The 13,596-nt window shown below is 46.2% G+C and overlaps 1 protein-coding gene across 5 annotated transcripts in view; it reads left to right on the top strand.

Annotated features, from left to right (window-relative positions):
- Positions 1–13,596, top strand: part of IQSEC3 (IQ motif and Sec7 domain ArfGEF 3) — a 98,957-nt gene that overhangs the window by 74,661 nt on the left and 10,700 nt on the right. For all 5 annotated transcript variants that reach the window (XM_058023416.1, XM_058023417.1, XM_058023420.1 and 2 more), the window contains 5 exons: positions 6,921–7,043; positions 7,681–7,847; positions 9,940–10,079; positions 10,878–11,003; positions 12,120–12,219. In XM_058023416.1, the coding sequence (XP_057879399.1) occupies positions 6,921–7,043; positions 7,681–7,847; positions 9,940–10,079; positions 10,878–11,003; positions 12,120–12,219 (656 nt within the window). The remainder of the gene's footprint in view (positions 1–6,920; positions 7,044–7,680; positions 7,848–9,939; positions 10,080–10,877; positions 11,004–12,119; positions 12,220–13,596) is intronic.

Genomic DNA, 13,596 nt, shown 5'->3' with positions numbered 1-13,596 from the left:
TGTACTCTGCAGAGTTCTCTTGGCTTCTGCAGATTTGGAAGCTGTGCTGGCTGACAGAGAAGGCTGTTCCTGCTGTCAGACAGCAGAGCTCAGGAGTGCAGAGTGCTGTCTGGCACTGTGAAGATGATCCCACTTTACTGCCACCAGTGAATGTAAACGTCCAGAGAAGTGCTATGCTGGTTACAAAGCCTTTTATGTAAAAGGGCAGGGGTTTAGGTGAGGAAAGCATTTTATGAGGATTGAGCACTTTGGTGTGCTATTTTGCCTTCCCACACCTTCATGCCCAGCCCCTAAATGCCCTGAAATTCTAATCTCCCTTCCATCTTCCTGCTCTTATCTTTCAACCTTAAAACTGATTTTCTTGGAACTCAAAAAAGGTGTCTGGATAATTCACAAGTAGTTCTACATGCTAGCCAGAGGAAAAGCAGAGAAAGCAGGAGATTTTCAACAGTTTCTGACTATAATTGACACACACAAATTGATAACACTGAACCACTCAGGTCTGTCTCTTTAGGAAGATGCAGTGTGTAATTTTCTTGTATAGAAAAGACTTCAGTCTTTAAAACTAGGATTTATCTCACTTGTTGTTGGCCACCACCAAGTTTAGTATCTTCTAGAAATTTATGAATTCCTTTTGTCAACAGAGAGACATGGGGCCCTCAAGGGTGTTGTTCTTCTCAGTGTGCTAGTTTAGTTTGGATGTGCAGCTTTTAGGCATTTTGTGTTGCAGGCCATAAATCCCACTTGTTTTAAGCATCTCACAAAATAAGTACTCACTGTGATGAGCATCTAGAAGAATCTAAGAAGACCCAGTAAGATCCAAGAATCTCCTGGAGTCACTGGAGACCTGCCCCAGGGTTTCAGTGTCTACCAGTCCAGGAAATACAGCTGGAGAGAGGTAGCCTGGCCCATTCAAGGACCTATGTGGTACTGAGCAGTTTTCATCAAATCTATTTGTCAAGTACTGCAGAAAAATAATTCTGTTACTTTGAAAAAGTCAGGCCCAATGCATTAACACATAGTTTTAATATAAGACACATCATCATTCTTGCATCCTTTCTTCATTTTGTGTTTATTTGTTGCTTTTGTTCTCCTTTCGTCATACTTTCCTTCACTTTAGGCCATTCTTCCCCTCCACCTGTTCCTGACTCAGGAATTACTTCCATTCATAGTTCATTCATGAACAAGATAATGTGAGTGATTTCATGAATGGAATCAGCTGTGCTGGTACTGGATGGTTTGTGTTCAGCTTGTGGGATTTGGGAGTGCAGATGTGGCTGTCCTGGTGCACTTGTTGCCAGAGGAGAAATGGGCAGAGATTCCAGCAGATGAGACATTCTCGGGGTCTGGCTGGTGTTAACAGTGGAAGTTGCTGTTGGAGACATTCTCCCTGGGGTTGAGGAGGTCTCCTGTCTGTCAAGCCTGTGTTGTCTTGTCTCTCTGTCATGGAAAGTCAGGGAGAGAGAAGCTGCTCTCAGAGCATGCAGAGCTGGGAGCCCAGCAAAGGCATTGCCTCTCTGAGAAGAATGAGGCTCCTCTTGGACAGACAGATGGACTTGCCAGGTTAGCCCAAACTAGCCTTCCTTCTCCTTCTTACTGAGGATGCTACAGAGGGTCAGTAGGGCACTTTCATCACAGGAGGGTTTGAGCAGGAGCAATAGACAAGGATGGGATAGAAACAGGACAGAGGGAAGATTGTGTTAGGCAGTTCTGACCTCCAGCTGCAAGCAGGGCTGTGGCACACACCAAATGTAAGAACAACCCTCCCATGCCAGGCCTGGGCAGGCTGACTGTGCAGCTTGAGCCTGCCCAGTTCCCAGAGAAACTCAGGAAGGTGAAGATTCCCAAGCAAGTAGCCATGTGAGCTACCAACAACCATGGGAGGGTGAGCAGGCATGGCAGCCCAGGGCAAAACCAGGCAATAGAGCAATCCTGTAGCATTCCCCAGAAAGGGAAGTCTAGTGTGGGCATGGTCTCCATTGTAGAGACTGTCCTTCCCAAGAGGGTGGGGAGGGCAGGACTGGGACACACACCTGTGCCCACTGGTGCATGGAATCAGGGAGTCCTGTTAACTTTTCTTTCTGTTCTGCCTGCACATGTAGGGCAATTTCCTTCCAGGGAGCTGAGCTCTTCTACAATTCACCCAAATCCTGACTCACCTTCAGAAATCCTGTAGAATTAGGGAGGCTGAGAAAAGGGATGGTTTTTATTAAATATCTTAGTGCCTTATGATTTTAAACTTTCCACCTGGCTGCCTCCCCCCTTGCTCCCTCCCTGAGTGGAGGCTGCAGGTTCATTACAGATGCTTTTAGCTGCATCCCAGCCCCTGCTGCATTGTCACCTGAGCGGAAAAGCTGGAAAATAGGTCATTACACTTGGCTGGGCAGATCCCAGCCCCACATGGTACAGCTGCTTCCTGTCTTCACTGAACCCTTTTGCCACAGGCTCTTTTGCCATGCTTGGCCCTGTGCTAAATCCTCACAGCTCTTCTGCCATTATGTCCACCCACTTTTAGGAGGATCTTTTCCCTGTAGCCTAGGAGGCTACAACAGAGAGAACAGCTAAGCAGAATAATCCATCTAGGAGCTCACTCTTTGGTCCTGGAACCTGGTGTGGAATTCTCTGCTTATTGTTGTGAGGTGCCTCAGGGCAGATCAAACTCCTCACAGGTGTACACAGGTGGCCCAAGAGTCCTCAACCTCCACCCCCTTGTTCATGAGGCTTTTCCTGCTCACTTCAACATGATCCAAATATCCAAAGTCATATCCTTACAGATAGTGGGCTAAATGAATCTCTGGATGCACTGTGAGTTCAATTTGTGTGGTTTGTTGCAAGTTCCTGGGCAGGAAGGCGTTGAAACATGAGATTTTATAAGGTGATTACTGTGTCCCTGTATCATCATCTCTCAAGCCTCCTGGAGGTTCTGGAATAGGCATCTTGCAGGTGTCCAGGTGTTTGTGAGAAGATGAACTCAGCACTGGTTTTGGCATGTGCACATAAGATTTTGGTTTATTCCTTGGATGGAGAGAGCCACCCACTCTCATATCCTTTGTCAGCTTCCATGGTCTCTAGCTTGGAAAGAAAAGATCTTCTCTGGTTTCATGAAGAAAAGTTGTGCTGCACTTCAGGGGATGTCTGACACAGTTACCAGAGTGTATTTGGAAAGTTAATGTGAGTCTGTGCAGGAATCTGAAGGTTGCAAAACTTCCAGCTGTCTAGAGGAGGAGGAGGAACATGGCAGACCCACAGCAAAAGGAAGAGGAGGAGGAACATGGCAGACCCATAGCACAAGGCTGTTTGGCTCTTTAGACTTTGCTGTGTCAAATTTGCACACAAAATTAACAGACAAGTCTGACCCATCTTTTTTTCTGCCTGTCTAACAGCAGAAATACCAGCTTGGTGCCTGATGGCTCCTCTAGGAGCTGTTCTTCAGACCTTTGGCACAGGATTTGTCAGATAAATCAAATCCAAGCACAGGCTGACTTTGCTTGAATCAAACATTCTTCCTAACCTGTCCTTTCTGCCTGGTCAACTTTTCTCAGTAAGCAGGACAGGGGACATTGTTCTTTGGGCTGAGAGAAAAATGGAAGAGGCTCCCAGGAGTTGGAATTTACAAAGGAAACCTGCATCAGTCAGTCTGTGAGAGAAACCCTCCTAGGAGAATCCAAGCATAACTCAAGTAGCAATTTGAAAAGAGCTGTGAACAGCTGCCTTGTCCTACTTGTCCTAACGAAAGCTCCATGCTTTCTGTATTATGGGTATTGACTTTATTACTCAAGATTTGTACACAAAGAGGAGGATGTTTTAGGGCAGCCTGTGTGCAGGGGGAAAGACTGATCAAAGAGGGAAGGAGTAAGCAAAAGATAGATGATTTAATGCTGGTGGATTGGAGCTACTAGGGTGACCTCAGTGGGTGTCCCTGGAGCATGCAAGCACTCAGTGTTCACATGTCTGGAAGCAGACAATAGCAACAAAATCACCGGGGTCAGTGCTGAGAAACACTTGCACACTGGAAAGGATTAAAAAATAATAACAAAAGCTCAAGTGCAGAGGTGGTTGCAGCTGTGAACACAATAACAACTAACAAGAGGAAAACTGTTTTTACTATCAACGATAAATTCCAAGAAGCAGAATGCCTTGATGTTAACCCAAGGGACTGAGTGTAAGTATGAGAAAAATAAAAATAAAAAAGGAAAGATGCAGTGAAGGAAGTTTTTCTTATTGCAAAGTGTTCCTGCAGTCCACCTCTTGGAGAGATAAAAAAATATTTCATAGAAGATTTCCTAAGAGAGCAGTCCCTTTGATTCTCTTTCCTTGCTCCCTATTTGTTTCTGAATTTCGGTTATATGGACTTTGTGCAGAGAAAGAGCTCACAATTCCTAGCTGAGGTTGTAACAAGTCCAACCTCAGGAGATACAAAGCACTTTATGTTCAGTCAGAGCTCTTGGTAAGTTATTCTGAGGTGTCACCCCAGGTAAATGATGACAACTCCTGAATCAATAAGGCAGTGGAGGAATGCAGAGACATTTCTGAGTTCAGATCTCTGTCCCTCACCCATTTGAGGAATTGTGCAACAGATTTTTGTTCTAGCAAGGCTGCATGTGGCACTCAACAGCTTAGATCACAAACCACTTTCCAATAACTCACAGCAAACTGCAGCACTTAGACCCACAGACACATTTTATCTCAGAAAGGAAGAACTGATAACAGCATATCCCTTTATTAGTAGAGGTTTCTTTCGCCAAATTTCCAGCTAATCCCAGGAAACAGAAGGATGCAGAAGAGAGGTAATACTTTCCCCCTCTTTTTTTCCCTATACCACTCCTCATAAAGTCCCAGACAACCTGTCTTGGGGAAAATTTCCTCCTTAATAAGCTTAAATGTGGGACCAGTTTATCCTTTACCACATGACATATCCTTTACCCCAAACACAATGCAAAAAATTAAATAAAGGGGTTAAGGGGCTAATAGAAGTAACCTCCAAGGTAAAAAGCAGCAGAAAATATAAAGTTCTTGAATTTTTAATGCACTTCTAATGTCAAAGTGGTCCCATTAGCAAATTAGTGACTTTGTGTTCAATGAAGGTATAAAGAAAATGGGATTTTGGCACCTGTGATTTTCTTCATCTGTCAGATAGTACTTCAGTTCTTAAAATTTATTTTTAGGTAAGAATAATGACAAGCAGAAAGGTAAATTGTACATACCAAAGTCAGTGGAAAATAAAGTAATTTAATGTCTGTGTTTGTTAGAATAACTAGTTTTCTAGAGAGGGGACATGCAGAACATAAATCTAGACTTCAGCAAAGCTTTGGACATGAGAAATTTTTTGTTGAGAGTGGAAGAGAGAGAAATTAGCAGAGGAATAATAAACAGGGGAGCAAATTGGCTGATACAGACATTAGTGCCTACATACTCTGCTGAAATGGGAAGTTGGGCCTGAGGGACATTATGAACAGGGGTTTCTTTTGATTAATGCTGCAGTAATGACCTGAGCACAAAAGGTAGGAATATGCTAACAGAATGTGCTGAAGCCACATGAGAAAGGTGTTGTCATTACAAGTGACTGAAATATCATGCAGTAAGAAAAAGAACAAGTAGATGATTTGACTAATACAGAGATCAAGTACTGCAGTGATAGGCTTTGGAGACTAACAGCAGGGCCTTTATAAGATGAGAATGCTTAGTGGGAAATAAGATGAGAATGCTTTAGTGGGAAATAAGAGAGGTGTCATGCCCTTCTTGGGCTATCTAAATTGGCCATGAATTTCCAGTGGGCAGTGAATCACGCCGAAATGCAAAGTGCCACCAGATGAGCAGGTAATGTTGCATGTTATTTCTGTACAACAGCTTCCATTTCCTACTTTTTCTGGGCTGATTCTGGTCTTATTAATATTGATACAGGTGTCTAAATATCTATGTCAATATAGATGTCTATATATCTATATAGATACAGGTAAGTATCAATACATATATATCTACACATACTTTCTCTGTATATGCCCATGTGAATGTATATGCTGTCTATGGTGTGATCTCAGAATCTCTGCTGGCCAGAGTGACCCCAAGATGTGTTAGAAAATCTCTTTTCCCAGCCCAGCAGTTGAAGAAGGACTCTTCTGGTCTCGTTCTCAAGGTTGTTTATTGTTTCTTATCTATAAAATTCTTTCTCTGGCCTGCTGAGGTCTGTTCAGCAGGTCAGACAGAAGCAAACTGATTGCCCCTGGGGCAATGTTATTTTTTTAAACTAAAAGCTATGTGTACTTTATTTACCATAGCTTCCCAATATCTATCACCTATTAGACAGTGAGTTTCTACCTTAAACCAATGCAAAAGTGCCAGCATCACCCGGAACATGGAGGCTAGGAAGAAGAAGGAAAAAGGACAAGACACGCCCAAATTCCTCCATCTTGGGATCCCAAGCCCCCATTCTAAAAACCTCAAAAATCTATTTTTCACCCCATGACAAACTATTATTCTACTTAAACTCTCTTGACTTGTAATTCTTTGTATAAAGGTGGTAATTTGCTCCATGGGTCAAGATCAAAGGCACAGGGGTCTTGGGCTCTGTGCCAAGGTCTCTGAGCTCCCTGGGCAGGGGCTTGAGTCCTCCAGGGCAGCCAGAAGAATTTCCTGGGTTTTGACAGTGTGATATGTATATATGATGGTGTACACACACACATACACACACACACACACATATATATATATAAATATATAGTAAAGCACAATTGCTCACCAGCTGTAGAATGCAGGAATAACTTGAGTAAAATCACTGCCTGTGGTAAGCAGGATCCAGGAAGCCATAGCGATGTCTCAGGGCCTTTCCCTTGGGGACCAGGCCTCAGTGCCACAGTGGAGGAGCCTGCCTGGTGTCATCCACAGGAGGGTGTTCTGATGAAGGCTGTGTCCCCCTCTCACAGCTGTGTGGTGGACGAGATGGATTTCTCAGGCATGGAGCTGGATGAAGCCCTGCGGAAATTCCAGGCCCACATCCGCGTGCAGGGGGAGGCGCAGAAGGTGGAGCGGCTCATCGAGGCCTTCAGGTAAGAGCAGGAGCCCTGCAGTCCCACAGCTGCAACCAGGGCAAGCAGGGAACACAGCACAAGGCAAAAAATCCAGGAGCCATGGAGAGAACACCCACAGAGTTCGCTCCCAGAGAGGGGGATCATGGAGGGGCTCCTGAGGGATGGAGTCCCCTGAGGGATGGAGTCCTCTGTGCTGCGTCACAGCCGCGGCCTTGTCAGAGCCTCAGTGGCATGAAGGGCACCAGGGCCAGAGGGAGGCCAGTCCTGACATGGCTTCCAGCAAGGGATTCCCTGTTCACTGGTGACTCACAGGAAAAGAAGCAGAGGGGCTTGCAGGGCTGCTCTGTTCTCTCCTGCATCCAGAGGAGTGCTGAGCAAGGCAGGCTGGAGCACACACCACTTGTGTATGACACACTCTGAGTAGCCCACTCCAGCCTCACTTGCTTTTTTGGTCCTGAGGACAAAAAGGCTGAAGTTTCAGTGGCCTACTTCAGCCATTGGTGGGGAAATCTGGCTTCAGAGAGCAGTGAGTTCCTTCTCTTATATGTGAGAGGTGGGGTGAAAGGAATGTGATCTGCTTGTGGTAAACCATTGCCCAGCTGGGGCAGAGGGCTCCCATGTTCCATGCTGAGTGTGTGCATCCCTCCTGCTGCAGCCAGAGGTACTGCATGTGCAACCCAGATGTGGTCCAGCAGTTCCACAACCCGGACACCATCTTCATCTTGGCCTTTGCAATCATTCTCCTCAACACAGACATGTACAGCCCCAACATCAAGCCTGACAGGAAGATGATGCTGGAGGACTTCATTCGCAATCTGAGAGGTGAGGGTTCTGTCTTGGTGGGGTTTTTTTTTTCCCCTCTTGCTTTTCTAAATTCTGCCTAGATGAAGGCAGGAAAAACCTAGTGGAACTGCCTTTCCTCAGGTCTTCTGCTGCCTGTCTGTGAGTCAGACATGGAAGGCTCTTTGAGATGTCTTCTAGGGTGCTGGGGAAGGGAAATTCTAATTAACTTTGTTTTCTGCAGAAAGATGTCCAGCCTTCTCAGAAACCAACCATTTTCCTTTGAGAGATGGCTTCATCTTTTAAGATAGCTCATTTCTTGGAAACAGTCCATTGTATTGCATTTTGCTATTGTTCAGCTGCATCCTTCTTAGATCCTGCTGGGTTGTGCTAAACAAGCCCTACTTGCTGCTTTGAATATATGAACACATTTTCCTTTTATTCAGGCTAAATCTTTCCCTTCTTAATTGCCTGCAATTACTTATAGTAACTGTAGGCGTGACAGAGTTCATGCATACATTTTTTCTTTGCAATTTCTGATACATCAGTCCCCCAAATCAATTTTCTTCTATTTTCAAGGTCAGTCTTTTCCATCCTGGTAATATATTCTTAAAAGCACTTTTTCAGATGTGGTCACAACATACTCATATATAGAGCTACTGCCTTGTTCTTATTTTCAGATCTACTAACTCAGCTCAGTATTGTTTGGCCTTTTTGACATCATGTCTAGACAAATTATTGTCTAATTTCCCAGCCATATTCATTCCTAGGTCATCCTAGGTCAGCCATTTTCCAAGTTTCTCTTACTGCACATCTGCAATTCATATAAAGCTCCCTCAAAGTTTTTCCAGCATAAATTCTTGTCTTTTCTAAAGATTTTGCATTTTTCTGGGTTCCTTTGACTTGTTTCTTTGTCCTGATTGCTGTTCAGAAAGTGTCATCTGAGCCTCCCACACCTTCCACAATTTGTCACCTGGTTCAGACTGGTATAATGTGACACTGAGGCCCTCTTTCAAGTGAATTCCACAGATACTGAATGGGTCTGCTACCTGCCATCACCCCCTTTAGTATTACAATTGATAGCACTAACAAAAGAGGGAGGTTTTTTAATGTTAACTTACACTTAGAGTTGCCTTAAAAACTGTCAGTTCACACCACGAGGAATTAAATCAGCATGAGGGTCACTCATCTCCAGTGTGCAACACACCCCAATTCATCAGAGCAAGTGAATGTGACCCCATCACAACCAGGCAGACACACTTCAATCCAGACTCACCTGCAGGCCAATGCAGCTTCAGCAGCCTGTGTTGGAATTGTTATTTGGGATACATTTGCAAGGATGTAGGTAAGGGAGCAGGACAAGTCTCAATGCCTTTCCATTTCTCAGCAGGTCCTCACCTGCATCACTCAGGATACTACATCTCAGACCAGGGAGCTGCAGGGAATGCAGGGAAAATCAATACTAAATGACTGGAGGAATTCAGTTTGGAGAAGGACTGCAAACCTGGTTTTCAGTGTTTGGCTCAGGGAAGGGTGAAAAAAACCTTTTCTGCCAGACTCTGAAGGGTCAGACAGCAAATTCTGGAGAATTATCTAAGGAGATGTAAAAGAGGAAAGGGGCAGGGTCAAGGCAGAGATACCACAAACAGAATAGCAGAAAACCATTATTCCTAGGAGACAACACAGAAGGAAAATAGTGGAGGTCACCAAGCAGACAAGGAGAGATGATGCTTGCATTGGCAGGAAGAGCTGCTGAATCCCATCATAGGCCTTTCCCACATCTAGCACTTCTGATGATACAAAATCAATGCAGGGGTTACTGCTGAGCGGCCCAAGATAAATGAATGTGAAATTGTGGCTATAAAACCTTAGGGAACACATGGAAAGGAGCCACCATGCAGAGCAATGGAATAATGAAATCAACTGCATTGGCCTTAGAGATGTCAGTCTCTCCTGCTGGTGCATTAGATGCATTAGAGGAACAAAGGAGACAGCCTAAAGTGAAGTATTGCTATTCCCCTTCACTTCCCAGCACTGCACAGTGCAGAGGCAGCAGTGACCTGCCAGGGACCACTGGTTCTTCCCTTTCCTTCTCTCTCTGGCTGGCCTGCCCAACATTTTCTGTGCTTGGCAGGGGTGGACGACGGTGCTGACATCCCCCGGGAGCTGGTGGTGGGGATCTACGAGAGGATCCAGCAGAAAGAGCTAAAATCTAATGAGGACCATGTCACTTATGTCACCAAAGTGGAGAAGTCCATAGTTGGGATGAAAACGGTGAGCACCCAGAACCCTCTGTCCCCCGCCCCTCTCCCTGCCCTCTTTTCTGTGTTTTTCCTCTATGCCTTTCTTCTCTTATGTAATACTCCCCTTGCTTGTCTCTACAATTTTTTTTGTCTCTACTCCCTCTTTTTTGTCTCTACTCCTTTTTTTCCAAACTCTTTATTTCTTGCTCTCTCATTCTTTCCTAATTTTGAGGGATCTCCTTGGCCAGAGTTTACAGTATCTAGTGCTGTAATTGTTTGCCCATGAATTTTACTGCAGGTCCTGGCTGGCTCAGCTGATAGCTCTGCAGTGTTTCAAAGTTTCAGGCCTTTTAAGGGTGTGATAGAGATAGTGATAGAAAACAATTTTATCTGTCTGCCTCTAATGAGTTCCATAAGAATTGCTGGGGTTGAGATGCCCAAAGTACAGACATCTTCTTTGGCAGTTATCAGTCTGTAGTGCAAGAACGCACATACTGATATCCAAAATAAAGCAGAATGACTTCTCAAAGCCCAGGAAACCTGTGGGGTGAGAGAGGATGAGCAGTGACCCAAGGATTGGAAGCCAGAGATAGGATGTGTGAGCAACAAGGTTGCATTTAGTCTGCCCTCTGATTGACCCAGATCAGAAAGGCTTTCTCTGTTACTGCACCAACAGGAGAATTGATGGCCAGGAGCGGTGGTGGGAGGTGATTTGTCTGGGCAGAGTGGGTGGAATTGTGTCACTGGGCAGGGCTGTGCAGCCTCAGGGTGGGGGACACCCCCAGTGGCCCCTCCTTGAGCCCCTGCCTGGCCCGTGTGCTCCCTGCAGGTGCTGTCGGTGCCCCACCGCCGGCTGGTGTGCTGCAGCCGCCTCTTCGAGGTGACCGACGTCAACAAAGTGCAGAAGCAGGCAGCTCACCAAAGGGAAGTCTTCCTCTTCAATGACCTGCTGGTGGTGAGTGTGCCTTGGCAATTAGGCACTGTTGTAATAAAACCTGCCCTGGTTTCTGTAAGGAAGTCTGAAACCAGCCCACAATATCCATTTTGCCTCTGTTCTGAGGGCAGCTCCCAGTTCAGCAACATTGTAAGACACAGCTCTGGACCCTTCACTGTTAAAAACCTACTAAATCTAGAACTTCAGTAAAAAAAAACCCAAAACTGTCACATCCCACAGCCATCCAAGCAATGTTATTGCTCTCTCTCTCATGCCTTTGCCAGCAGGGAGGTTCATTTCATGAAAGGGAGGTTCATTTCTTTGTCTATTTCTACTACAGTACACAGAGCCCTCTCGTGCCCTTTAAATCTTTCCTGCCAGACACGTTAAAATCACTGCCTTCTAACACAGAAAAGGCTGTAGCAGACTAGATAGTACTTCTCAGACCCCAGGATGTGCAGGGTATTTTTGAAAGTGTCCTGCCCCAGTAATGGAATTATGCAGGTACAGGAGAGGAGAGCTACATTGAGACTGGAAGGAGGCCAAACAAAATGGAAGCTTGCTGAATTTAATGGTGAAATAAAACTGTGGTGGCAGCAGATGCAAGGCTAAACCCAAACCCTTTTGTAGAAGGAGAGGATAAGAGTTTTACCCAGCTTTTCCTCTGCAGCCATTTGCACAGTTCTGAACCTGGGGAGAGGATCTGCTCCCTGCTATCCCTCTGCTCCATGGGATGAATCAGATCCATAAGAACTGGAGGCACAAGGTCCATAAGTGCTGAGGTATAAGGGCAGCACAACATTCTCATACATTCTTGTTCCCAGCTCTAAGGTATTCATGACAGACTTACCTTTGCCTTTTGATCTGTTCCTTGGTGAAGAGAATTCCCCTTTCAAAGTCAAAATGTGGTGATCAAGCACCTCTGGGAGAGAGCTGAGTGGGCCCAGGGCGATGCCTGCAGGATCCCAGAATTGCTGTTACAAGTGCAGCATTCCAGGCAGCTCTCCTGCCAAGATCCAGTCATTCAGCAAACACTGCTCCCATGTACACTTACCAGAGCTTTTTTGCCCTGAGCAGTTTGCATTGTTCCTGCCTCACTGTTCCCCAGCACCAATGATGCTTCTCTCCCCCCAACAGATCCTCAAGCTCTGCCCCAAGAAGAAAAGCTCCTCAACATACACATTCTGCAAGTCAGTCGGCCTGCTAGGGATGCAGTTCCATCTCTTTGAGAATGAGTGTAAGTCCACTGCTCCTGGGTTTCCTGGAGGGGTTTGGCAGGGAAAAGGAGAAGGAGGGAGGGGGCTGTGTGAGTTTGCATCAGGAGAGAGATTCTGTCAGAGTTAAAAGTGGAGAAGACAAAACTGAGGCTTGTGCCAAGGAGATCACTCTTTGGGTACACTGTGATGAGAAGAAGCTCCTGGTACCTCTCCTAGGTCTGAGCATCTGCAGAAGGGCCTCGTTGAAGGATCTGGCCTGTTATGGTGGCAGGGACAACACCAGTGGTGCAGACTGGGGGAAACAATCCCCATATCCATCCCACTGAGCTCCCAGAAGCCAGCTGTTGGTGCAGAATCTTATTTACAAAACTGCTGCTGCCAGCTTAAGACCCTCTCCCCTCATGCCCAAAGTCACAGCCCCACTGCTGCCTTTGATGCTGGCAGAGGCAGAGGTGCTGCTGCCACCTCCCTGCACTGTGCCATGCTGTGCTGAGAGCTTCCCAAGGCAGAGGCAGAGCCCTTGGAACAGTACCCACCAAAGCATGGCAGGAGGCCAGCCCTAGTCAGCCTGACCTTGATGGTCTGGGAATGGAGCCATGATGTGTCATGATTGGGGCTGGTTGTGCCGTGCAGGAGCTCCAGAAACAGGCAGGATTCCTGCTGGCACAGGCACAGGGGCAGCACAGCACTCCCAGGCTAGCAGGGCTGATGCCCCTGGGATCAGGGGCACAATCCCCTGGGATCACAGTGCTCTCCATTTTTTGAGAACATGCTGCAGGGAAGGCAAAATGTAGCAGCACTGTGGCTACACTAAGTTTTTCCTATCTCTCCTCTACTCTACTGGCAGCATGAGTCACTCTCCCAACACCCTACCCTGCAGCAGGCAGAGGCTCCCACATCCCTGTGAGCTAAAGGGCCTTTCATATCTGAGCATCCCAGGAGGCACCATCAGAGCTGGCAGCAGCTTTCAGGGGTGGTATGACCATCCTGGGAGTGCCCAAATCTTCTGGCAAAGGTGCCCTGTTGTGTATCCCCTGCAGAGACAGTAAAACAAATGTCACAAAGATCTTGTGATCTGAACAGATGAGAGAGACAGGGTGGGAAAAGAGCTTGGTATGCAAACAGGGGGAGCAGGGGGCTGGCTGAAAATAACAGGTTAGGCCTTGCTTGTTTGGGAAAGACTGCTAAAGAAAGGCTGCCCATGGAAGGCAGGCAGATGTAGGAGCATTGGAGGAGAAGTGACAGGGGAAGACAGGAATTAAATTTAGAGGAATGTGAAAGGAAAGGAGGAAAGGGATTGAAACCACCAGCCATTGAGCAAATGATAGAGGAAGTCTAGTCAGAAGTGTGGCAAGTTCTCTGTATTCTTGTGTTCTCCTGATTCTGTTGGCTGAATC

The sequence above is a fragment of the Melospiza georgiana genome, chromosome 4 (genome assembly GCF_028018845.1).
Source record: "Melospiza georgiana isolate bMelGeo1 chromosome 4, bMelGeo1.pri, whole genome shotgun sequence".
Classification (NCBI taxonomy): Eukaryota; Metazoa; Chordata; class Aves; order Passeriformes; family Passerellidae; genus Melospiza; species Melospiza georgiana.
This window is presented reverse-complemented; position numbering and strand designations above follow the sequence as displayed.